Below are 26,899 nucleotides of genomic sequence, written 5' to 3' on the forward strand. Positions count from 1 at the left end.
TACTCAGCCATAAAAAGAAATGAAACTGAGTTATTTGTAATGAGGTGGATAGACCTGGAGTCTGTCATACAGAGTGAAGTAAGTCAGAAGGAGAAAAACAAATACCGTATGCTAACACATATATATGGACTCTAAGAAAAAAAAATGTCATGAAGAGATTAGTGGTAGGATGGGAATAAAACACAGACCTACTAGAGCATGGACTTGAGGATATGGGGAGGGGGAAGGGTAAGCTGTGACGATGTGAGAGAGTGGCAGGGACATATACACACTACCAAACGTAAATTAGATAGCTAGTGGGAAGCTGCTGCATAGCACAGGGAGATCACCTCTGTGCTTTGTGACCACCTAGAGGGGTGGGATAGGGAGGGTGGGAGGGAGGGTGACGCAAGAGGGAAGAGTATGGGAACATATGTATATGTATAACTGATTCACTTTGTTGTAAAGCAGAAACTAACACACCATTGTAAAACAGTTATACTCAAATAAAGATGTTTTAAAAAAAATTTTAAAAAATTTTTAAAAAATATGTTAAAAAAAAAGAAAGAATTAAAAAAAAAAAAAAAAAAGAAAGATGTCTGCATTAGATGGTGCTCTAGTGTTGAGACACTGACGGCCCCAGAGTCAATGAGTGTGTCAGGTGAGTCCCCTGACCAGACTGCACCATCAACTCTGCCCAGCAGGGGGCTGGTACGGATTCACCAGGTGGACCTGGTTCCCCAGATCACTCATATGGCCAGCCTTACCCTCCCCCATTCTACGCCTGTGAATACTGCTCAGTGACAGCCAGGGCTAACAATAATGCTGGTCCACAACTTAAAAAAAAAAACCCATCTATTCTCCCGGAAAAGAGAAAGGCAAATCAAAGAGGAGCTTACATCACTGAGAATGTTGAAGGCCTCATTCAGAGCTATATCCAGCATTCCGATTCCTTTGGCAAAAAGTTTGTCCAGATGCTCCCTGAAGTGCTGAAACAACAAAGCAAAAAAATCCATTAGCATCTGTCCTGTTATATGAAACACCAACCTTGAATGAACAAGCACATGCCAAGGCAAAACCAATGATTCTCAGATCCAAATGGTCATAATTTGGCTTCTGCCTTTCAAATTCAAAACATAAGAACTTATTCAATACAAAATTTACCTTCCATGTGTATTTTTTTTAGCTTTGATTACAGTTTAGGGGAAAAGAAGTTCAGATTTTGGTGAAAAGTATGTAATTTGTTGAAAATTCCTGCTTTCCTCTCCAATTTCATCTCCCATGACTCTCCACTCTCCCACCCTCTATTTTCCCACTCTTGATGATTTTTTAAGACTTCATGCATGCCCTCCCTCCACTGGGAACACACTTTCCATCCATTTTCAGCCCTCCCCTCCCCATCCTGATGGTCTCTCTTACCTACTTTTGGGGTCTCAGTTTGAATATCACCCCCTCCTGCCCTGGGAACCTTCCCAGAACACCCACCTGAGAGCTTGGAATGCTTCCTTGCAAGTCCAGGCTCAGATCCACCATGCACTTAGTATTCAGGTGTGTAATCGCCTGATTAGATTCTCTCCCACTTAAGACTGTGATGTTCCTAAGACACGGCATGTCTGGTTGTCTATTGTCCCCTACATCTACCACGTTTCTGATACACAGAAGGTGCTCAATAGCCACTTCCAAAGAGCCAGAGTGAGGCTAAAGGCTGGATCACAACATGAGAACTGTGACTATGGAAAGGAAATCCAGGCTACAAATAGAGAGGGCTTCGAGGAACAGGCAGATGGGAAGAAACCTCTTCAGGAGTAGCCCCAGGCCCTCCTGCTATGTTGGTTCCACAGAAGCCCAGCATTAGCTGGAAAGTAAAGGGGACAAAGAAAGTGACTGTGAAACCCAAACATTTCTGCTTCCCAACAAAGAGGCAAGAGCGGGCCCAGGCGCATGCCCAGGTACACAGGAACGTACATGATGGTCACTGGCCCAAAGCCTATGTCCACAGCAACACAGCACCTGGCATCACTTTCCAACTGACCCATTCCAAAACCATATCTTTTCTATTGAAATGAATTATTCTCTTTCCAAAGGCATTTATACCCTTGTCGGCTGGGGAAATGGCTGGAAAAGTCACTAGGAGGGAGAGGGGCAAGAGGGCTGGGTTAGTGGTAAAGGTTTGCCAGTGACTTCCTGGCCTAGGAGTGGCTTCCTTTCTCCTACTGTGCCTGACACCCAACAGTGCTCCAAGTGTGCCATCAGCATCCACATGGTGACACCCACTCACAATGTGTCTGCCTGAGGACTCCAAAAGTGATCGAAGCATCATAGAGACTGATCCTAGGACATGACTGATGGTTCTAAGATGCTGTCCTGCCTGGGGTTTCTGGTCGTCAGGATGGACTGCAGGTTTGCTGGCAAACTGGACTGGAAAGCTTGCGTGGGATCCTTATGGTGATCGGCTTTATTTATTTTTTTAAAAATAAATTCATTTATTTTATTTATTTATTATTTTTGGCTGTGTTGGGTCATCGTTGCTGCACACGGGCTTTCTCTAGTTGTGGCGAGTGGGGGCTACTCTTTGTTGCAGTGCACAGGCTTCTCACTGCAGTAGCTTCTCTTGTTGCAGTGCATGGGCTCTAGGAGCATGGGCTTCACTAGTTGTGGCACGTGGGCTCTAGAGTGCAGGCTTGGTAGTTGTGGCACATGAGGTTAGTTGCTCCGCGACATGTGGGATTTTCCCGGACCAGGGCTCGAACCCGTGTCCCCTGCATTGGCAGGCGGATTCTTAACCAATGTGCCACCAGGGAAGCCCTGGTGATCAGCTTTAATGACACCTAAGCCTAACATGAATCAAGGCTGGATGTGAAGTTGGCAAATCACCCTGGGGATACTCATACCACACACAAGACCTCTTCCCGGGTCCAACCCTTCCAGCAACCATGCTCTCATGCTAACCAGAGCAGCCCCGGTTCTGGAAGCCTACTCTGTGTTAGGTCCTTAACAAACACCAGTCAACTGTGTCCTCACAACAACCTTGTGAAGTTCCATCATCCCACTCTGCAGATGCTAATACTGAGGTCCAGTACTGTGCCTAAATTCACATACCTCCAAGCTGCCTGGCCCAGGTTCTACCCAGGTTGGCTTCAGCTGCTCTAATGCCCTTCTTCTTTCCACTACACACCTGCTGCTCTTTTTTTCTGGTGGGGGGTGGGGGGGATAGCCTGCAGGCCAGGCACTGGCTTGACATACACTTGGCCAGATTGTCTCCAGTATGGTTGCTCTTAATCCCTGCACTTGGGCTGCAGCTGAGTCTACAGGCGATCATCAAGTGGCATGCTGAGGACCAGGGACCCAGGCAAACCACACATCCAGGGACCAAGTTTCCTGCTTCTCTGTTCTTCTTGCTCGATGCCTAAGGCCCAGCAGGATGCCGAGCTCATGGCATGTTCTCCATGAGCACTCGGTGGACAAACCTAGGAAGCTGACTGAATCTGAGGAAGCCCATGCATCCCGCTGCAAGTGGGCAAGAGGGGATCAGAGCAAATCAGTCTGCCTTCTCCAAGAACCTCCACCCTTGGAAACCCGACTTGTGGGTGAGCAGTGACCACCAAGAGGACTTAGGCTTGGCAAGCACCACTTCAGGGTGGCCCCAACACACCCTATAGGACACAGAGCAGGATGATAGGCCCATCAGAGTCTGGTCTTTAACCGGCTCCAGATTCACATCCCAGTGACTGGATGCTGCCTTGACAAGTTCGTTCTATTCATTTGATGTCATTTCTGTCAACTGCATTTAATTGTGCTCAATCACACAAGTTTACACAGTTTTTTTTCATAACACACCAATTTTTCTTTTACTCCATGTGTAGTTGCATGTCATGTGCAGAATGTTGATTCAGGCAATGGTTGCTTTTATTGTTGGACATTTAGAGCAAAATGCAATAACATGTCATGGAATTCCCCTAAATTTGCTATTATAACAAGGTCAATTGTGATTTTGTTTCTTCCTGGTAGAAACTGAGTTCATATATGAGACAGAAAAAATATTTCCTCAAGTTGAAGGTTTCCAAATGATGTCACAAATGAAAGTTTCTCTTTATTTCTTCCTCCCTGTCCTCTCCCTCACAACCAAACTCCCTTTCCTCCTACTTCACAACCTAAACCAACTCAACTTCATCATCTTGGTCTTCCACGCTCTGCATTTAACCCTAAGCCCAACTCTCCTCCAAAGTGGGGACAGGGGGTCTTGCCTTCCAGGGAACCATCTCCTGCAATATGACCTCCACTAAGAGCTGCTCTGTCCATTATGGTAGCCATGAGCTACGTGTAGCTATTTACATTAAATTTAATTAAAATTACCTAAAATTAAAAACTCAGTTCCTTGATCACACAAGCCACATTTCAAATGCTCAACAGCCCCATATGGTTGGTGGTCACTGTATCGGACTGTGAAGATTGAAGAATATCTCCATCATCGCATAAAGTTCTATTGGATAAAACTGACCTGGAGACACAAGGGCTAGTCTGGTCTTTCCTCTTGACTAATGGTGAGTCAGAGGAAACTCTAAGGCCAGTGGCTATGTGTGATTTTGCCTGTTCAGCATCCTTTCCCCTTCTTCTGATTTTCCTTCTTCCCCGCCACTCCGTAATTTATATAAATTGGATGAAACTAACATCTCTCCTTCCCAGATCAAGGGGTGGGCCCTTTGATCAGCCCTATCCAGTCTGTGAATTCCATTCCAGAGGCCACAGTTGGGCTTTTACTGGAACGTGAGGAAGAAGACTCTCTCTCCATTGATATTACTGAAAGGTCAGGGAGGCAGGCTGGTCCTACCAGCAGCCATGAAGCCACTGCACAGGAAGAGCTCATCTGAATAAAGGTAACAGCCAAGAAGAACAGAGCCCATAATGGAAGGGGGCGAGATAGAGTCACGACAGCATGGCTTGAGCCCCTAGATCCAGCCATGCTTAGTTTTCTCAGGTAAGCGAGTCAATAAATTTGCTTCTTTGCCTGACCAGATTTAGCTGTATTCAGGCCACTCAATCCAAAGGACCTTGATGACCAAGCCCATCACAATAACCCTGGCTGAGACAATACCTCCCCAAAGACCCCCTTGCATTACAATGATCCTTCTCATCTCATCTATGCCCCACTCCTCCCCTTCTTAATCATTGTCACTGCATTACCTGGTTTGCACATTGTTTGAGTGCCCATGCCAGACAAAGACAGGCAGTTCCTACACAGCACACTCGTGGGGCACGTGGATGGAACAGCCCTGGCTTTTGCTCCCCATGGCCTGGAGTAACTTGCTGAAGGTGAACTCTAATTGTGTGCACTCCAAGGGTAGTGACTGAAAGGGAATGAAGGGGCCTGGCTGACTGCCCTGCAGCCTTCTTATCAATACAGATTTCTTTTCCTATTCTCAGGTGTGGCTACTTACTGTAAGATCAAAAATGTTTATATTTAATGCAATCATATTATACTTGTATGTTAGCAACTGGTATATAGACCCCATGGACTTCGCAGGAATAAAACTGAACTGGGATTCAAGAGACTGAGTCCTAGTCCACTTACTGGCTATGACACCCTGAGGCAAGTAGCTTTGGCTTTCAGGCCTCAATTTTGCTCCCTATGAAATGAGGATGGGAAAGTTTCTGTGTACTGGGTAGAAAAGTGAGAGCATCAGTGCCTTAGAAGCAGCAAGCAAGAGCCAGATGTCTTGAATTCCAACTCCCACTTTGCCACTCACCCCCTCTATAAGCCTTAGTAAAGATACTTCCTTCATCTATGCCTTCTTTTCCCTCTTAATGCAAGAGGTATCAAGCTGACCTCTCACTATTATTACAGGAAAAATCTGAAAGAACTGCAATGACAGAAACATGTGAGACTACTTTAATTTCATATTTGCTAAAAGAAATACTTGAAAAAAAATCCTGCAAAACTTTACACCTTAAACACCTATACCAACTTCCTGGTTTACAACTTCACAGTCTAATTCACCTTGAAAAATGACTTATTTCACCCTTTAAGGGCCATGTTTTATTAAACGGAGAGACACGTAGTTGATTTTACTGACACCAAGGCCTCAGTGTCTTTCAGAGCAAGCTACCAAAGAACAGGAGGTTCAGAATTAGCCGAGCCAGGAAAACAGTCCTCAACAACTATGTGCCAGAAGGTGGCCAGTTTCCATTATTTTTCTAAATTAAAATAAACAATTTATTGGGAATGGTGACAGTTCCATTTTATTATTAAACCTCAATAAAGGAGGATGCGGCTGGCTTTTTATCTTTGCTTTAGGCACTCATGCAGCATATGCTGCTGCTCAGGAGAAGGCCTCGCTTCCAAAGCAATTAGTGCAGCTTAAAGCCTGGGGAGATGAACCAGCACGAGCACCACGGCTGCCTATGCCCGATGCCAGCAGGCACGGCGAGGCCGCTTATCTCTGTGAAACAGTCACAACATCCAGGCCAGAGGAGGGTCCTGGCGAAACAACCCTCTCCCTCCACCAGCATTTGATATAGTTGAATCAATACTGATAACTCTCTCTGTGATAATAGCAATCATGTTTTTTCCTACGTAATTATAATGGAACGTTTGAGTCATCCCAATTAAAAGCAGGGGATTAATATAAAAAGTGGCCATCGGGAGACAAAACAATTCCCCATCCACAGAGTCATTGAGAGTCAGTGGTCCTGGCTGGGGTTACTTGGGGGAAAGGCTAACAACCACCTATCAATGATGCCCATCCAGGTCACTTGAGTTCAGCAGACCCCAATTTTGTGTCCATTACATCTGAACAAGGGTTGCTGCAGCCATGGGAAGACTTGCAGAAATTGCCTCACCCAATTCCTCCAATGGCAGCCAGCACTGGCCGGATGATAACTGTGTGCTGGGCACTGGGTATTTTTCATCCGTAACCCCACTTGATCCTCCTAAACACCCCTAAAAGGTACTATTAGGTTCCTATTTTACACATAGGCGAGTGGAGACTTAGAATGGTGAAATACTTGCCCAGGATGGCAAAACAAGTAAGAGGAAGGTGGGTTTCAAAGTGCAGAGCCTCATATCTAAACCCATAGGCAATCGGTCCCTTCCAATACACAGGGTGCAGCTCTCAATGTCCCTGACAAGATGCAGCATACACAGCCCTAGGGATCTCATGCAGGGCTGGTTCCATGGGTACATGACGTATGCAGCCACACAGCGCCCCATGCTCAAAGGGCCCATGCTTGGTTTAATACTACGCTGTCACTATCTTGAAATTCTTAATAATTTTACTGTTGAATCTATGTTTTTTGATGAGATCCAATGGAACAAGCTTGTGCATGTGAGCGAAGGAGATATGCGAAGTGTGCAGGTCCCTGTTTCTTGCTGCCTGGGTCACACCTAGCATCTGTCAGTGCCCAGGGAGTGAAGAATTCTGATAGATAGTTCAAACATGCTTGGCTTTGTTAGGTTACTTTGTATTATGGCCACCAGGTGACAAACTAAAATTAAGAAGCTAGAGGTATGAGTGCTCTGTGAAAGCTCTCCAATCTTCAGCTCTATGAGTAACAGACATGGTGCCACTTGCCTTCTCCTAAAATAGGGATACTGCTCATGTCAATATAAAATCAGACTGAATAGAGGAGCGGTGTCCCAGTGATCATGTCTGTCTCATTCTCGTGCCAAACTCCTCATGGAAATTTCCAAAAAAGCCTTCACACATTGCAATGGTCCCATCACCAACAAGCTCCAAACCCAAACTGCAGCAGCTTGTTTGTCAGAAACTCAGAGGATCTCCATTCTTGCCTTCCGACCTGACTGATACTAGGCCACGAGATGATTTCATATAAATATGGACTCTTCATCATGATGTAATTCCTCCTGACAACAAACCCTCATTCACCCCCAACCCTGGGATAATTCTCCCATGCTCCAGTGGAGTCTGAGAAATCCCCTGGCTTAATTTTACACCATCTTTTGGGCACATATGTCACGGACCTAGGGCATGAGTACTTAAGCTGAGGCTAATGTATATAAAGCACCCAATAAATACTGTGGTCATCAGTATTACCTTCTCTTCTGTCTTGGGTACACTCTTTTCTGCTAGGTCTCAAACCACCCCCTGGACCACCTATTTTCCAGAAACCCTTTTCTCTAACTCTTTAGGGACATATTGGGATTTTTCTTTCCTGGGGAAAGCTACCCTTTGTTTCTTATCTCCTCACTACGTGTGCTCCCCCTCTACATGCTGCAGAGAGAAGCACGTGTACACATCTTGTAACACCACTACCTCAAAGTGAATTGGACTGTCATTAGATTCCGGTGGGGAAGGCAGACTGTGAGATTGTGTTTCTCAAATCTGAAAACACAATAGCCCAATAAAGCTGGTTTTAAAGAGGCAGGTCCAGATGTTTGCAATTTGGGGGAGAAAGTACAGACGTGATAGAACTGTGTCTGAGTCAGTCCCGTTTCTCCTTAATGGTGTATATTACAAATTGAAGTGTCTGGAGGTAGCAGCTGTTTAACACTAGCACCAAATTAGAGACAAGATGGATCTCCTGGATGTGAACAATGAGTATTAATTCATACCAGGTAGTCAGTTGAGCTACAACCTCATTTCAATGGCAGAAGCACTAACTATCCCATGTAAGATGATGATGATGAGCACAGAACTGGATATTCTCTGCAATCTGTAAATACTTGGAAGTGGAACCTGTGCCTTCACAGAAGCTTTGCACAGCAGGGCAAGGTGGGGTCCAGGAGGACTCCCTGCCTTATCAGTTCATCATCCTCCTTGTGAGGCCTCTGAGGGAGCCAACTCTGAGAACCTTCCAGAGACTGAGGAAAGCCACAGTCCAAATGCTACTTGGACAGAAGCACTTGCTTTGTGTCTCGCCTGGCAAGATGCCGTTGTGTGTGCGTGTAAACAGGCAGGCCTCACTCTTCACATCTTTCTGACATTTCTGAAGGTCCAAGTTCATAAACTTTATAAAAACCTTGAGTTGATTCAAGTTTGCTTCTTGGAGGAAGGAGGCTTTCATCAACTGTAGTATACAAGACCAGACAGAAGTCACAGCTTTAGTTCATTCCAAACACAATGCCAAGCTCTGGAAACTTCAGCTATGAAGAGATGTATATTTATAGTTGGCATCTCCATGAGAGAAAGGACTTCATTTGTCTTGCTCACATTATGGCCCCAACACCTTTATGGTGCCTAGCTAGCCCAAGGCAGACACTCAAATACTTGTTGAATCAATGGACAAACTAAAATATATAAAAAGCCTTATATGAATGCAAAAGTTAAATATGATTGGACCCAAGGTCAATTCCATGAATTTATTATAGGGAATTAATCAAGCAAATATGCAAATATTTATACACAGATGCTTACTACAGCATTATTTATAAAAGCAAAAAAAAGGAAAGCAGAGCTTCCCTGGTGGCACAGTGGTTGAGAATCCACCTGCTGATGATGCAGGGGACACGGGTTCGAGCCCTGGTCTGGGAAGATCCCACATGCCACGAGCGGCTGGGCCGGTGAGCCATGGCTGCTGAGCCTGCGCGTCCGGGGCCTGTGCTCCGCAACGGGAGAGGCCACAACAGTGAGAGGCCCGCGTACCGCAAAAAAAAAAAAAAAAAAAAAAAGGAAAGCAAACTATATTTTCAACAATAAGGAGGTTGAAATTCTCTGTAGCCATCTAAAATATTGTAGAAAAATATTTCAGGGACTAGAAGGGTTATCACAACTTGCTATAATTTTAAAAGACATTTAAAGAAATTACAATGTATCTTTTTTTAAAAGCACATATATCTGATATAACGGCCTTCAGGATAAACACAATGGTATTATAGTGGTTCTTTTTGGTAAGATTACATGTGACTTTTAAAATTTTCTTCCTTTTGCCTATCAACATTCTTTATTATTTTGTATAATAAGAAATGTTAAAAATGAAAGCATCATTACACAGACAAAGCCTCAATGCTGTAGATGAGCCACCTCTTCCTAGCATGTCCACATTTGTGGAAGAATTCCAAATTTTGGAATCAGCCTTGAAGCCACCTTTCAATATGCAGAAATACCAGGTTGCTCCATATGAGACAGACATACTATCAAGTGCCCATTGGGTGCTTAACTCTTGACCTGGAGCAGTAAGAGATGGTCCCTGCCTTCAAGGGAACCAGAAAAACCCACACAATGACACCTCAGAGGGGCAGGCCCTTGAAAGAAAGGAAGAGAGTGGATAGATGAGGCAGAGAGAGCCTGGCAGATAGGAGGAATTCTTGGAAAATAAAAGAACTGAAAACAGTTGGGTGAAATAAGCAGTCTTGGAGCCTTGTTTAGGAGGAGGCTAGGGACAGCATCTCTTCCTCTTCGGTGGAGCCACCTACCTACATTCTCCAGGCTGGGCGGATGGCAGGGCCAGTGCTGTCTCCTAGCCCAGCTCCCTAATTGATTCTGCCTGTGCTACAAATGCAACCGACTCGCTAATTAAGGCAGAGCTGATTGAAGCTTGTCCTCATCTGTGGTTATTTCTTCTTTTCACACGTTTGTTGACAGTGACACCGAACAGAGGGCGACCACCCACAAAAACCTTCAACTTCAGACAGTGGAAATGTCTAAACAACAGCAGGCACTGCACTGCTTCAACTCCAGTTTGAAATCTCAGATTATGGGGCTGGTGTTTTTTAAAAGATCCCAATAGAAGCTCCTTCTGGGGTGGTAGTAAAGAAGAGATATACCTCCTCTAGTGGTCAGATAAACTTTCACATCACCACAAGTGAAGTAGAAACAAATTTAACACTGGTTCAAAAAAAGAAAGACAGAACCCTAAAACTCAGTCTACCTACCTCAAAACTTTGTACAGTAATTCAGAACTCTTTTCTTCTTATTATTATGTAGATGCTCTTTTGAAGCCATCTTATAAACAGGTAAAAAAAGAGGAAATATTTATTCTCAGAGCTAATAAATGAGACCAAGTCCAGGGTTGGCTTCGCACAGGAACCCACGTTTAGAAGGGCTCAGGTTTAATGATCTGCGGCCACCACCTTGCAATCCTTAATTTTTGGACAAGCGGCCCCTCATTTTCATTTCGCACTAGGCCCTGCAAATTATTTAGCCAGTCCTGATGTCAACTTGGCTTGGGGCAGACATAGGGACAGGAACTTGGCATTGTATTAGAAGACTGTCTCCATTCACAGACTTTTGTCTCTACATAAATGTCTACTCATGTTCATCAATACCTGGTTTTATTTCCCAGTGTCCTAAAAGGCTAAAATAAGAACACAGCATTTTATCCTTAACTGGGAACTGTACACGGAGTCCTTCACAGCTATTAGTTTGATAAGCCAGCTATTAAAATTAGCTGGCGTCAAATATCAGGAAAAATGAAGTTTTAGAAGGCATCTCCTAACCATGAAAATATTTAATATTTTAACTCCCCAAATAACTCATACATTTAAATCAGGCTCCCAAGGCTTGGAATGGAAACAGTAATGAGAGATCAGAAGGTAAATGCTCATGAAGCTTCCACATCCAAAAAAATCCAAGGAGAATAGCTAATTTCTGTGAGGTGACTGGAGCAAAAGTTTTGGGGTGTACTAGATCCCAATGATGTCTAATAGTAGGTTCATGGACGGACCACAACAGAAGTACCCGGAAACTTGTTAAAAAAACATTCTGGGGCTCCAGGCTGACAGATTCTAATCCAGTAGATCTCCAATGGGCTTAGGAATCTACACATTGTTTAATATTGTTCTTGGGATTCTTAGGCCCAGCTGCCAAGTTTTAATCATTCACCACCTGATGACCAGAATGGGAATTTAGAAATTATTTAAGTCAAAATGCTTTTAGCCAAATGTGACCAGACTCGTCCAAAATGATATGTCCATGATGAAAATGTGAGTGAGTGGTCTTGGTCAGCTACTCTGGATCACACAAATCCAAGTGTAAGACATTGGGTACACGATCTGGGCATCATCAAAAAATATAGATAGATAGATAAACATTTGATTATCAACAAAAATGAGTGAAGAAACCTCTGGGCAAGGAGGTCCAGTGCAGCATCCTGGGAGCAGAATGACAGGGAGGGCTCCAGACATTGGGTCAGAGCTGCACTCAGTGAACTTCCCCTTCTAAGACCTGCAGCTTCCATGCACGACTCATTAGATGTACACACGATGAAGCCATGGCATGGGAGGCTCATACAGCTGGCAAGGAAGGAAAGCCAAAAACAAGTACAGCAGGAGGCTCCATTCATGAGGCAGCTCCCTCAGTGCCTCACAGCATACCCCATTATCTTGGGTACTCGGCAGTCTGTAGTTCCCAAAACCAAACCAGTCCTTGAGAAAAAGCCAGGCATGCAACTTTCTAACTACCCTAGTGGAATGATCATGAGATATCAGTTTCAACCAAGGCACACTGATTTGTGTTAGATGCTCCCCTCCAAGACCCAGCTAGCTGCTAAATGAGGTCAATCCAGCTCAACTCAGCAAGAGTTTGAGGCAAATACCCTAGAAAGCTGCTAGACATAAAGCAAATCTTTTAACTATTACAGATAGAAGAACATCTTCTCTCTCTAAAGATAAGAAGAGGCAGCTACACAGCGAAAATACTTTCTGCTTTGTGCACTGAACGTGTTTAATGGAGAGGAGACTGATCTTCAATTAGCAACAGGGCACAATGTGTAAAGGGAGCAAGGCTGCAGGAGCTTCCTTCTGTTAGTTTTTGGGTCTTCTACCCAAGTGTGCCATTGTACGTCACTCCCCCAGGGAGGGGACAGGCTGCATCAGACAATACTTGAGAATGCAGAACTGGCAAGGTTCAGGTCAGACAACAGCTCCTTCCTGAGAAATGCCTTCCGCGCCAACCCCTGATCCTAAAGTGTTTCGCGCAACTAACTGGCCGCAAACTCGAGGGTTGCCCACACTCTGTGCCAGCTGGCTTACACCACCAGGGCCTTGGCAGGCAGAGCAGAGGGTCTGGGCCTGGCATCTGGATGATCCTCCCCAGGCTCAGTGGTGCAGCTGAGGCAGAGACCCTGGCAGCTCCCTACCGTCCCCAGGCTCTGCCCCTGTGGCCAGTGTGCTAATTAATCCTCAGATGGTCTGGCATCCAGGCCCAGATCTAAGGAATGAGCACAGAGTGAAGTCACACGGCATTGCCTTCAGGGGGTTTCTCATAGCTCATTTTAACCATGTTTGGCAAAAGGAACAGGTTTAATCCCTCAGAAATAATTGAAGTTAGAGGGCAGACCTAAGGGCTGCTTTCCCACACTGCTGCAGTAATCTGCATATGAAAGTCCATTGTTCTGATGACCAGGTTGTTTTTGGTTATTTTCTTATTAATTAGTTACTTTATTTGCTTTTAGGCTCCTGTACAGTTAATTTATATATTTAATAGTGATTAATTGAATCAGCTGTACAACCTATTGGGAGCATACAGGCTAATGTGTTACACCTGAGGTCGCCTCCCAATTAACAGGGACTGGCCATAACACCTAAGAGCCTAAGAGAAATGCTGAACTATCAGACCTTTTTTTTTTTTTTTTTTGCTGTACGCGGGCCTCTCACTGTTGTGGCCTCTCCCGTTGAGGAGCACAGGCTCCGGACGCACAGGCTCAGCGGCCATGGCTCACAGGCCCAGCCGCTTCGCGGCACGTGGGATCTTCCCGGACAGGGGCACGAACCTGTGTCCCCTGCATCGGCAGGCGGACTCTCAACCACTGCGCCACCAGGGAAGCCCCAGACCATTTTTTAACCTACAAAAATAACAATTTAATAAGGCTGCTCCTAGTAGTTTTTTATTCTGATCAAGTCACCCTAGATTCATTTCATCCAATATAAAATATGAGACTGCAGGGTGTGACTTCCTCTCCCGGAGTCAGTGATGATTCAATGAAAGGAGAGAGAAGACGAGGCTTTGGAAAGTAAGGAGTTGCAACCGAGGTGTGAGGGAGGCATGACTGGGTTCCCATTACCCTGACATTCACAGTGTTCTAGAAGTTTACAGCAGAATAGCTAAGGTGGCTGCACCTGCCACTCAACAAGGCAGGATTTTACAGTGTGCTGCAGGACCTCTTGCCATTTCTACTCTTTTCTATCTTCCCATCAGTGACACCTGCCATAAAAATAACTTGGTTTTTAGTGTAAGACAGGGGTTTCTTGGACATTAGATGCTGGCCAAAAACCTAGACTATAGTCACAGACAGTATTATTTTTATAAGTGTCTGAAGTGGTCTCTAGGGTAGCCCAGGTGCTCTGGGTCAGTCACATTTTACTCACAGATTGTTATATTTACTGATGGCCCAGGACATGTGTGCATCCAAGTGCTGAACTGTTTCTGCGCCACATTGCAAGGTACAATTCCCATGATTGTTAACTAAATATTTGTGAAATCATGGACAGCACATTCTAGTTTAATGGTTTGAGTGTTTCCATTAAAAATGTCAAAAGGTGGATAGCTTGGTGGTATATATGCGCATGAGAACTTCATGCAGAAGGGCTGGTCTCTCTAGGAGAGATGCTCTGGGAAGTGGCTTGTTCTGAGAACTGCAGTTTAGCCTTCATATACTCTATCTTTCTACATGTTAACATTTGGGGCAGAAAAACTTCTTAAGAAATCATTAATTATCATTATTACTTAAGTGAATAATCAATTACTCAAATTTGTTAAGATGCTGGCCCTGCAAAACGCCCTAATGCCATTCTCCCATTATGCTTTCAGGAGGAGGAGTTGGTGCTGAGGCCCTTAGGAGGTGGGAGTGGGCACGGCATAGAGCGGGATGACAAAGAAACGAACTCCACGCCCAGAGTGGATGAAGAAAGGGCGTAGAGTGGTCGGCAGGCATTGCACTCACTGAAAAGAAGGTTAGGTTTCATTCTAGGTGGAATAGGAAACCTTGGGAGGGCTTTGATCAGGAGAATGACTTGATCCGACGTGCTCCTTCCTTCCTCCATTCAGTGCTCTTTATGCACAGCCCAGCCCTATGCTGGATGCAGTAGAAACAGTGGTGAATACAAAGCCATCCAGGAGACCCTGGCTAGTGGGAAGGGCAGAGAGAAACCAGATCGTCACGTGGCATCATGGGGAAACCACAGAGGGCACTGTTATTCTATCTGAGATCAGAGGATGAAAAAGTTAATTGGGCAAAAGAGATGTGGGAGAATAGGAAGGAAAAAAGTTGTATGTTCCAAACAGGGAAAACAGAACACATGTAAGGTTTCAAGAGGGTGCACGATGACTTCTAGGCTATAGGAATTTTAACATGGCTGGAATAGGAAAGAAAGAGGGAAGGAAGGAGGGAGAGAGAGAAAGAAGATGGAGGGCAGGGGTGGGGGTAAATGTCATAATAGCAAAAGAGGAGAATGGATAGGCAAACAGGAGGCATATAATGGAAGACTTAATAAGGAGGGGCCCTATAATTCAATATTCCAAGATAAATTCCAGAGATCTGCTGTACAACGCCGTGCTTTTAGTTCACCTAACTATAGACCACTGTTACTCTTTTGTGGTAATATATGTAAACCCACCTTATTCTTGTTTAGAGCTCATTGTGCTATTTTGGATCTAGAAAAATTTATTTACATTTAAGTTATTCCAAATTTTTCTCTGTATTTTTAAATGTACTGTGACATTTTTTAAAGCAATGCAATTCTTACTACCTTTTATTAATTCTGAATTCAATAAAAATGGGTTAGTGTTTGTTCTCTCTGCAATTTTGTCTCCCTTGGTGTTTGAGCAGGTAACATTCACCAATGTGCAGAGGGCTACTTTCTGCTTACAGTTCATAACATACCCCTCACTCCCATAACACTAGCAAATCTGTACAACGTATACCCATCTGTACACCGGATGCCCATAAAGCCACAGGAAGTGGGAAGTTTTAGAATCCAGGATGACTCTTGACAAAGTTCAGGCTGGAAGAAACAATACTGGGGAAAATCCAGCAACTCTGACATGTATTTTTATTAAGTCATGGAAGTTCAGTGTCTCCTGATCCCGTGGGAAAGATCAAAACTGTGGAGGAAGATGAGAATGACATGGGTTTCTAAGATTGGTTGATTTTGCAGCAAATACAAATGAATCTTGAACAGAGCCATGAAATTCAGTGGATTTCAGAACATCTTCATTATAAAACCAGAGAAATACCATATCATTAATCTTCCTCCCTCCCCCAAGAGAGACCACAGGAGGTTCATTTTAAGGTCTGATGAACGGTTCAGGAGGTCTGAAGTAGATTAGGACGAGAGTTTACTCATTTGAATTCTATATTTAAACTCCAAGCTCAACCAATTTGTCATGGTTTCTCTTTCTTTAAAGAAAGAATATTTCCGTTATTTGGTACATAAAGCAGCAAAGCAAAATTCTCTCTAGACAGTAAACAATACTTTGAAAGCCAAAAACAAAAACTTAATAGAATGTCAAGATCACTTGTTCAGGGATGATGTGTCATGGGCCATGTCAAGCAAAATCACAGGAAATCTGTGAAACAGGACTATTTAGTCTGTCCAAGGCCAGTGTTTTTGCCCTAACATTTTCTTTTATTTCAAGACATCAAGATTCTCTCACTCCTCTTTCAATTATTATTATTTTTTTTTTGCGGTACGCAGGCCTCTCACTGTTGTGGCCTCTCCCGTTGCGGAGCACAGGCTCCGGACGCGCAGGCTCAGCGGCCATGGCTCACAGGCCCAGCCACTCCGCAGCACATGGGATCTTCCCGGACCGGGGCACCAACCCGTGTCCCCTGCATCGGCAGGCAGACTCTCAACAACTGCACCACCAGGGAAGCCCTCCTCTTTCAAATTTTTAAGATGACTTTTATCAAACTGTTTTAATTAAAATTATCCAGTTTTGATTTTTCAGGTCACCTAAATATTGGGAAACCAGAGTTAACTGTCATTGGACTGAAGGTACACGACATAATAATCCCAGATGTTGCCTTCTAGAAGCCCTTTCATACCCTTTCATTAACTGCAAGTAGCATTACAGTGGCCACCAGGGAAATCGTCATAAGATGAAAAGCTAAGAAAGACATGATATTTGGCTGTCATGAGAAGTTGTCAGGATATACATGGATATTCTGAGTGAAGAATGAAACATCACAAAGGATTTGGCACATTTTAGTCAGAATTATTTAACTCACAGGATGGAAGGCTGGCATCAACGTGCATGCACACTGCCCGTTGTACACAGGTTTATACCGAAGGTCGTAATCCCCATTCCTATTTCACAAAGAACATGAGAAAATGGCTTCAAAGCTGCCATTCAAGGGATTTGGACTGAACTAGACAGAGTAGTGAGGAATATCAACCCTGGAATCAGATAATTTCATTCACAATCGAGTTCAGGTTATCCTGATTATATTAAAATGTAATGCATGTCATGCTTTTGTTTTCAGTGTTTTGTGGGTCTTCTACTGAAATGAAAAAAAAAAAATTTTTCAACCAGAATCATCTCCCAGGTGGCTTATCCATTCATTCATTCATTCATGTTTCTACTGAGCATCAACCTCAGTAGGTCAGCATCAATTGACCTAGTTGCCCAGTCTTTTCCTTCTAGAAAACCAAGCAGGTCTGTCGAACACAGGCCTGCCTCCTTGCCATAGCTGTAGACACTGGGACCAGGCTCCTGGCCGGGCTGCTCCAGCCACTGGAGATGCAATTATGGATCCAGAATGTGCACCTGACCTTGCAGAATCAGAGTCCATAAGAAGATACATAGGAGAGGCACTGGAGGGAGTGGGGATGACTCCTGACACCATGTTCAAGGCCTTGGGTGCAGACTTTTCCACCCCAGGACTTGGCAGTTAGGTGAGGTGATGTAAATTATCATTTTGCTTTTTATGAATTTGCTAGTCTGTGTCACATCCACGATGCGAGTCCTTAATGTATGTGGCCTAACATCTATTTGATGACAGAAATGGAAATTGGTTGAATTTAGCCAAAAGAGCTCATCTTTGCTTAAAATATCCCAAGATTCCAATGAAAAATAAATGCTTTGTCTTCTGAGATTTGAGGTAAGAACATTGAAATCCCTTGCCATTAGAAACTGAGCTACAGTCAGCTCCTTTTTTTAAACTAAAGCAACCTAACACACATTGTTCAACTGCTTGCACTATTTTCATAAAGCCCCTTTTTAAGATCAACTTGTATACTTCATAATATTTTTAATTAAACTCTTTATTTTGAGGTAAGTATAGATCCACGTGCAATTGTCAGAAATAACACAGAGGGCTTCCCTGGTGGTGCAGTGGTTGAGAGTCCGCCTGCCGATGCAGGGGACCGGGGTTTGTGCCCCAGTCCGGGAAGATCCCACATGCCGTGGAGTGGCTAGGCCCGTGAGCCATGGCCGCTAAGCCTGCGCATCCGGAGCCTGTGCTCTGCAATGGGAGAGGCCACAACAGTGAGAGGCCCGCATACCGAAAAAAAAAAAAAAAAAGAAAGAAAAAAAAGAAATAACACAGAGAAATGCCTTATACCTTTTACCTAGTATTCTTCCACTGACATGATGCAAATCTACAGGATATAGTGATATATATATATATATATATATATATATATATATATATATATACACTATCTATATAGTATATAGTGATATAATATCACAATCAGGGTACTGACATTGATAAAGTCAAGATACATAACAATCCCATCAAAACAAGGTTCCCTCATGCTGCCCTTTTATAACCACTGACCTATCCCCACTCCCAACCCAAACCCCTGGCAACCACTAATTTGTTCTCCACTTCCATAATTTTGTCATTTCAAGAATGTTATAAGAATGGAATCATGCAGTATATATTATTTTGGGATTAGCTTTTTCCACTCAAGATAATTCCCCAAATATTCAAAGATTTGTCCAAGTTATTGTGGGTACAAATAGTTCTCTTTTTTTTTAATTGCTAAGTAGTATTTCATGGTAAGGATATATCATAGCTTGTTAACTATTCACCTACTGAAGGATATCCGGGTTGTTTCCAGTTTTTACCTTCTACAAATAAAGCTGCTAACAGGTTTTTGTATGAACACAAGTTTTCATCTATCTGAGATAAACGCCCAAGAGTGCCAGTGCTGGGTCACATCGTAACTGTATGTTTAGTTTTATAAGAAACAGCCAAATGTTGCCAAAGTGTATGTATCATTTTATGTTCCTTTCAGCAGTGTATGGTATGAGTGATCCAGTTTTTCCACATCCTAGCCAGCATTTGGTGTTTTTTTATCATTTATTCATTTATTTTATTCTAGCCATTCCAATAGGTGTGTAGTAATATCTCATTGGGGTTTCAATTTCCCTAGCTAATGATGTTGAATATCTTTTCATAAACTCACTTTTCACCTGTATATCCTCTTCAACAAAATGTCTTCTGCCCATTTTCTAATTATGCTTGGACTCTTGAGTTGGCATTATGTATTCTTTATATACTTGTACTCTATCTATATGTACTTTACATATAGTAAGTATATAGTAAGTATATTCATATAGATTGCTAGTTCCAAACTATATCTTGGGAGAAGATATTTGCAAACCACACACTTTTTCATCCTTTCAGCAGGGTCTTTCACATAGAAAAGGGTTTTTTTCTAATTTCAATGAGATCCATTTAATCAAATTTTCCTTTTATGGATTGAGCTTTTGGTGTCAAGCCTAAGAACTCTTTGTCTAGCCCTAGATTTTCTGAAGATTTTCTCTTTTTTTTCAAAGGGTGTCATAGCTGTACATTTTACATTTAAGTTTTTGATCCATTTGAGTTAAATTTTGTTTAAGTTTCAGTGTTTTAGCCAAGGTTAAATTTTTGTTTATTTGTTTGTTTCCTCTTCCTTATGGATGTTCAACTGCTTTTGCACTATTTGTTGGAAAGGATATAGTCCTCCATTGAATTGTCTTTGCACTCTTATAACAAATCAGTTGAGCATATTTGTGTGGGTATATTTCTGTGTTCTTTCTTCTATTCCATTGATCTATATGTCTACTCCTCCATCAATACCACACTGTCTTAATTACTGTAACTATGTAATAGGCCTTTACATTGGGTAAATTAATTCCTCCTACTTCCTTCTTTTTCAAGATTGTTTAATATACTAGGCCCTATGCCTTTCTATGTAAACTTTAGAATACTCTTGTCTGTGTCTATAAAACCCTTGCTGTAATGGACAGGAATTGCATTAAATCACAAAACATTTATTGATTAAGTTCACCATCTTATATGGGCCCAGGTTGTAGCATCCCAAAGCAATTACAATAGTAACATCAAAGATGACTGATCACAGATCACCATAACAAATATAGTAATAATGGAAAAGTTTGAAATATTGTGAGAATTACCAAAATGTGACACAGAGGCATGAAGTGAGCACATGCTGTTGAGGAAATGGTGGCAATAGACTTTCTTGATGTAGGGTTGCTACAAACATTCAGTTTGTGAAAAACACAATATTATTGCAAAGTGCAATAAACTGAAGCAAAATAAAATGAGGTATGCCTGTAATTAATTTCTGCTCTTTATTATTTCCTTCCTTCTGTTTGCTTTGGGTTTATTTTGCTCTCCTTTTTCTAGTTTCTTTTGGTAGGAAGTTAGATTATTAATTTGAGGCTTTCCTCTTTAATATAAGAATTCAGTGCTATAAATTTCCCTCTGGATGCTGTAATAGCTTTGTCCCACATATTTTGATACACTGTCTTTTCATTTTCATTCACTTTTATATTTTTAAAATTTCCTCTAAGACTTCCTCTTTGACCCATGAATTATTTAGTAGTATATTGTTTAATTTCGAAATGTTTAGAGATTCTTCTGATATCTTTATGTTAATGACTTCTAATTTGATTCCATTATAATTATAAAATATACTCTATCATTTTTAACTCTTTCAAAGTTGTTGAGGTTTGTATTATGACCCAGGATCTGTTTTATCTTGGGTAATGTTCCATGGGTACTTGAAAAGAATGTATATTCTGCTGTTGCTGGGTAAAGCCTTCTATGAAGGGTATCTGTATCTTATTGGTTGATGGTGTTGTTCAGTTCCTCCATACCCCTGCTGATTTTCAGTTTAATAGTCTAGCAATTCATGACTGTGAAGTGTACAAGTCGTCAACTATAACTGTAAGTTCTTCTATTTCTACTCTCAACTCTTTTAATTTTTGCTTCATGTGTTTTGAAGATCTGTAGTTTGGTCCAAACATATTTAGAATTGTTATTTCTTCCTGGTGGAGTGACCCTTTTATCATTATGTACTGTCCCTCTTTGTCTCTAGTATCTTTCTTTGCTCTGAAGATGACTTTACCTCGTATTAATATAGTCACTTCTATTTTTTAATGTTTGCATAGTATATCTTTTCCCATCCTTTTACTTTCAACATACCTATGTCATTGTATTAGAAGCAAATTTCTTGTACTAAGCATATGGTTGGGTCATTTTTTAAATATCTACTTGGCCAATCTCTTTCTTTGAATTGGTGTGCCTAGACCATTTATGTTTAAGATAATTAGTGATATGTTAGGGATTAAGTCTGCCATTTTATCTCTTTTTCCTGTTCATTTCCTCTGTTTCTCATTTCTATTCCTCTTTTCTTACATTTCTGTGAGTTACTTTTTAAGTATTCCTCTTTTTATTGTTTTTTTAATGGTTGCTCTAGGTACTATAATATAAATATGTAATTTATCACAGTCTATTGGTATTAGCATTTATCACTTACAGTGAAATGTAGAAATCTTACTTCTAATTAGGTCCCTTTACCTTCCACACTTTCAAATATAATTGTCTTAAGAATTTCCTCAACAAACATTGGGCACCATCAGATGATGCTATAATTTTTGTTTCAACTATCAAATATGATTTAAGAATTTCCTGAGATGTGGAGTAAAGGGAACCCTCTTACACTGCTGGTGGGAATGTAAACTGGTGCAGCCACTATGTAAAATAGTATGGAGGTTCCTCAAAAAACTAAAAATAGAGTTGCCATATGATCCAGCAGTCCCACTCCTGGACATATACCCAGACAAAACTATAATTTGAAAAGATACATGCACCCCTATGTTTATAGCAGCACTATTTACAATAGCCAAGACATGGAAACAACCTAAATGTCCATTGACAGATGAATGGATAAAGAAGATGTGGTATACCTCTTGCACTGTCGGTGGGAATGTAAACTGATACAGCCACTATGGAGAACAGTATGGAGGTTCCTTAAAAAAACTAAAAATAGAATTACCATATGACCCAGCAATCCCATTACTGGGCATATACCCAGAGAGAACCATAATTCAAAAAGACACATGCACCCCAATGTTCATTGCAGCACTATTTACAATAGCCAGGTCATGGAAACAACCTATATGCCCATCGAGAGATGAATGGATAAAGAAAATGTGGTACATATATACAATGGACTATTACTCAGCCATAAAAAGGAATGAAATTGGGTCACTTGCAGAGACGTGGACAGATCTAGAGTCTGTCACACAGAGTGAAGTAAGTCAGAAAGAGAACAAATATCGTATATTAACACATATATGTGGAATCTAGAAAAATGGTACAGATGAACCGGTTTGCAAGGCAGAAATAGAGACACAGATGTAGAGAACAAACATATGGCTACCAAACGGGGAAAGCAAGGGGTGGTGGTGGTGGGATGAATTGGGAGATTGGGATTGACATATATACACTAATATGTATAAAATAGATAACTAATAAGAACATGCTGTATAAAAAAATAGCATAAAATAAAATTCAAAAAAAAAGATTTGGTATATATGTGGTACACACACACACACATACACACACACACACACACACACACACACAGTGGAATATTACTCAGCCATTAAAAAGAATGAAATAATGGTATTTGCAGCAACATGGATGGACCTAGAGATTATCATAATAAGTGAAGTCAGAAAGAGAAAGACAAATAGCATATGATACCACTTATATATGAAATCTAAAATACGACACAAATGAACTTATCTATGAAACAAAAACAGGCTCACAGACATAGAGAACACACTTGTGGTTACCAAAGTGGGGAGGTAAGGGAGAGGGAAGGATGGGGAATTTGGGATTAGTAAATGCAAACTATGGTATCATAGGACGGATAAACAGCAAGGTCCTACTGTATAGCACAAGGAACTATAATTTAATATCCTGTGATAAACCATAGTGGAAAAGAGTATGAAAAAGAATACATTGATATGTATAAATGAGTCGCTTTGCTGTACAGCAGAAATTAACACAACGTTGTAAATCAGCTATACTTCAATAAATTTTTTTTTAATCTCCTGAGAATTAAGATACTATATCATACTTACTTCTATATTTAACCATTTCTATATTCTTTCCTTTTTAAAAAAAAATTTATTTGGCTGCACCAGGTCTTAGTTGCAGCACATGGGATATTCGTTGCCATGTGCGGGCTCTTAGTTGTGGCCTGCATGCACCGTATCTAGTTCCCTGACCAGGGATAGAACCCGGGCCCCCAGCACGGGGAGGGTGGAGTCTTCACCACTGGACCACCAGGGAAGTCCCTATATTCTTTCCTTTCTGAAGTTTCAAGCCTTTTTCTGTTATTTCCCTTCTGTTTGGAGAAATTCTCTAACCATTCTTTAAGGGCAGGTTTGCTGGCAACAAATTCTCATAGTTTTCCTTCTGAGCATGTCTTTATTTCTCCTTCATTCATGAAGAGTATTTTCACTGAATATAGAATCCTAGGTTGACAGTTCATTTCTTTCAGTACTTGAAAAATGCTACACCACTTCCTTCTGGTCTCCATTGTTTCATATGAGAAATCTGCTGTTATTCAAATTGGGGGGGGGTAATTTAAATAATGTGTCATTTCTCTCTGGTGGATATCACTTTTTTTCCCTTGTGTAATTATATTTAATTATAATGTCTTCCCATGGATTTACTTGGATTTATCCTATTTGGAATTTACTCAGCCTCTTGAACATGCATGTTTATGCCTTTCACTAATTTGGGGAGGTTTTCAGCCAATATATCTTCAAATATCTATCCAGTCCCACTCTCTCATCTCCTGAGACTTTTATGACATGAATGCTAGCCCTTTTGCTGTCCCACATGTCCCTGAGACTCTATTCATTTTGTTCCAATCTATTTTCTCTCGTTGCTCAGGCTGGATAATTTCTATTGATCTGTCCTGAAGTTTACTAATTCTATCTGCTGTCATCCCCACTCTACAATTGAGCTGATCCAGTAAGCTTTTTATTTTGGTGACTGTATTTTTCAGTTCTATAATTTCCACTTGGCTCTTTTTTATAACTCCTATTTCTTTACCAAGATTTTATATTTTTTCATTTATTGAAAAATAAATGAAAAAGAATTCCTAATTGCTTTTGAAACAATTTAATTTTTAAAAAATTATTTTTTTATTTAATTTTAAATTTAATTTTAATTTCAACATCTGATTCCTGTCAATATTGGCATCTGTTGATTGTCTTTTTCATTTATGTTGTGACTTTTCTTGTTCTTGGGATGACGGAATTTTTAATTGCATTCTGGGCATTTTGGATTGTATACAGTGAGACTCTGGGTCCTATTTAATTGGTTTTCTTGGCAGTCAATCTCTCTGTTGAGGTGTGGCACAAGGACCAAGTGGTTGTGGGTGGGGTGGAAGATCAACTTCCTGTTTAGCCCTGCTGAAAGTGTGGACAGCTGGTCTATTGGTTGCTCCATTGGTGTTTGGCTGGAATAGGAAAGGTACTGTCACAAAAGGATTTTATTGTTAGGCCATTCATTTCCTGGTCCTTTGACTAAAGGAAACAGGCTTTTCTTGGAAGTTTGTTTTTCTGTTTGTTTGTTTTTGTCTATGCCTATTGTTGGCCCAGGTGGGAAGCTTCTGGAGTGCTCTGCTTGGGAACAGATTCTATTATAGAACAGATATTGATTCTATGGGAATTAATAAAAAACCCAGGGAACTCACCTCCATGTCTTTAAGTCTAGGCAGTTCGCCTTCTTTCTACCTTGCAGGTCTTCCTATACTCGTTTGTGGGGTTACGTCCAGGATTTTTCAGTTGTAAGGGGAGGGATCTGATTAAAATATGGCTACTCCATAATGGCAGAATTAAAAGCCTGGATTAATTTTAATAAAAACGACTTCAATCTTCAACATTCATAAGTTCAAAGGAGATTTTAAATAAATTCTTAGCTCACTTTCTCTAACAATTTTTTCATTCATTAGACTTCATATCTCCAAATATCACACTGCCCTTGTTCATCGGGGAAGCCACCTGAAGGAAGCATTTTAAGCATCTTTTCTATTTAATGTAAGCACCATCACTGGACACCTATTTAAGGCTCTGGGAGATATTACAATGCTACAAAATTGGGAAGGGGGTGAACTCTAGAGCCAGGCAATGGCCAAACAAAGAGAAAGTCCCTAGAGAAATCTGGCTGTAAGTTTGTTATTTTTTTGCTACCTTGGCTGAAAAAAATACCATGAACAAACATTCCCTGGATACACTTGTTCTTTGAACTATAACATACTTGTTTCTCTCTCCTAAAAGCAAAGCTGATTATAGTGGTGCTTCCCCCTCAGATTGAAGTTTGGATATTAACTCTGGTATAATTTGTCCTTCTCACTCTGTGTTCCAGTTCTAGTGCATTTCTCCCAATCCTCTATCATTCACTCCCTCAGAGGTGCCCAAACTACTACCACCTGCATCTAGGATAGCACCAATGGGACTCCCTGCCCATTTGGGCCAGAGGTTCTTCCCAGCACATGCACAGTACATCACAGAGAGCTACCTTGTCCATTGTCCTCAGTCACCTCATGGGGATCTGCTCTCCATGGGAGGAGCATTATTTTATTGTACCCACATGGCAGGTACAACAAAACAATGTGAGTAATGATAGCTATGAGTCCCAGGACATGTGACATTGTTGCAGCCACAGCTACATTTTCAACCTAAATTGTCATTTGGCCCTGTAGGGTGATTGGTGGTGGCTGTGATGGTTGTACTGACAGATTTAAGGGTGGCCAAAGGAAAACAGAATTTTATAGAAATCCACTGTGCAAATTTTCCAAGAATGCTCCAACTGGAAAGGAAACTTGTATCCCATTTCCTAAGTTCCTCCATTAACATATCTTCCTTTTGTTCCAGGCAATATATTTATGAAGCAGGCAATGTTCAGAGCATTAAGGATACAGCAGAGAGTGACATTGTCCCTATCCTTGTAAAGCTTACCTTCTAATCCAGGAGTCAAGTTACCCCAGTATCTATCCCAACAGTTATTTAATCAATTTTATTAAGTGCAAGAAGAGATATAACAAGTGGGTTCAATTTTCTTTGAAATTTCAGCAAGAGCCATATTCTTTCAATGGTGCCAATATGGATGAAAAGCACAACACAGGATGTGCTCAGAGCAAAAGAAAGAGAAAATCAATGTGATTGTTTCAGAACTAGTGAACATCTGAACTCAATATAAGTATTTTACTTTAATGATTTTATTTGGGCCTCTTCATAAATGTTCTACACACTGGGGTTCCAAGGCCCTAAATGAAAGGGCAGTACATTTGGTGAGTTTCTAAATACTAGGACAGAATTACTGTAATTGATCACCGTGAGGGAGATGGGTGTGCCATGACCCCTGATGCACCCACCCAGTGGCAGGCCCTACCTCCTTGTTTGTCCTGTCAGCTTGCACCAAAGTTCCATTCAGGCAAGGTTCCACGTAGTGAAGCTCCTCATTATACTGCAAAGGGAAAAACAGCCAAGAGGAAACACTTAATTAAGCATTTGAAGGGTACACAATAATTTAAGGATACACACACACACAAACAAAAAAGCAGCACTATCACAGGCTCAATTCATTTACATAAGGTGACTTTCTCAATCGGTGCCCCTACAAAAAAATTGTGCTTAAGTGCAAAGACATACTTTCTTCATTTCTTGTTTGAGGGGGAAACTTGTAGATGTTGGTAGATGGC

General features: G+C 41.5%; 1 protein-coding gene across 4 annotated transcripts in view; it reads right to left on the reverse strand.

Moving 5' to 3' along the window:
* CACNA2D3 (calcium voltage-gated channel auxiliary subunit alpha2delta 3) overlaps positions 1–26,899 on the reverse strand; it is an 808,785-nt gene that overhangs the window by 405,272 nt on the left and 376,614 nt on the right. For all 4 annotated transcript variants that reach the window (XM_067043906.1, XM_067043907.1, XM_067043905.1 and 1 more), the window contains 2 exons: positions 26,590–26,664; positions 879–968 (listed from right to left, as the gene is read on the reverse strand). In XM_067043906.1, the coding sequence (XP_066900007.1) occupies positions 879–968; positions 26,590–26,664 (165 nt within the window). The remainder of the gene's footprint in view (positions 1–878; positions 969–26,589; positions 26,665–26,899) is intronic.

Source organism: Kogia breviceps, chromosome 10 (genome assembly GCF_026419965.1).
Source record: "Kogia breviceps isolate mKogBre1 chromosome 10, mKogBre1 haplotype 1, whole genome shotgun sequence".
Lineage (NCBI taxonomy): Eukaryota > Metazoa > Chordata > Mammalia > Artiodactyla > Physeteridae > Kogia > Kogia breviceps.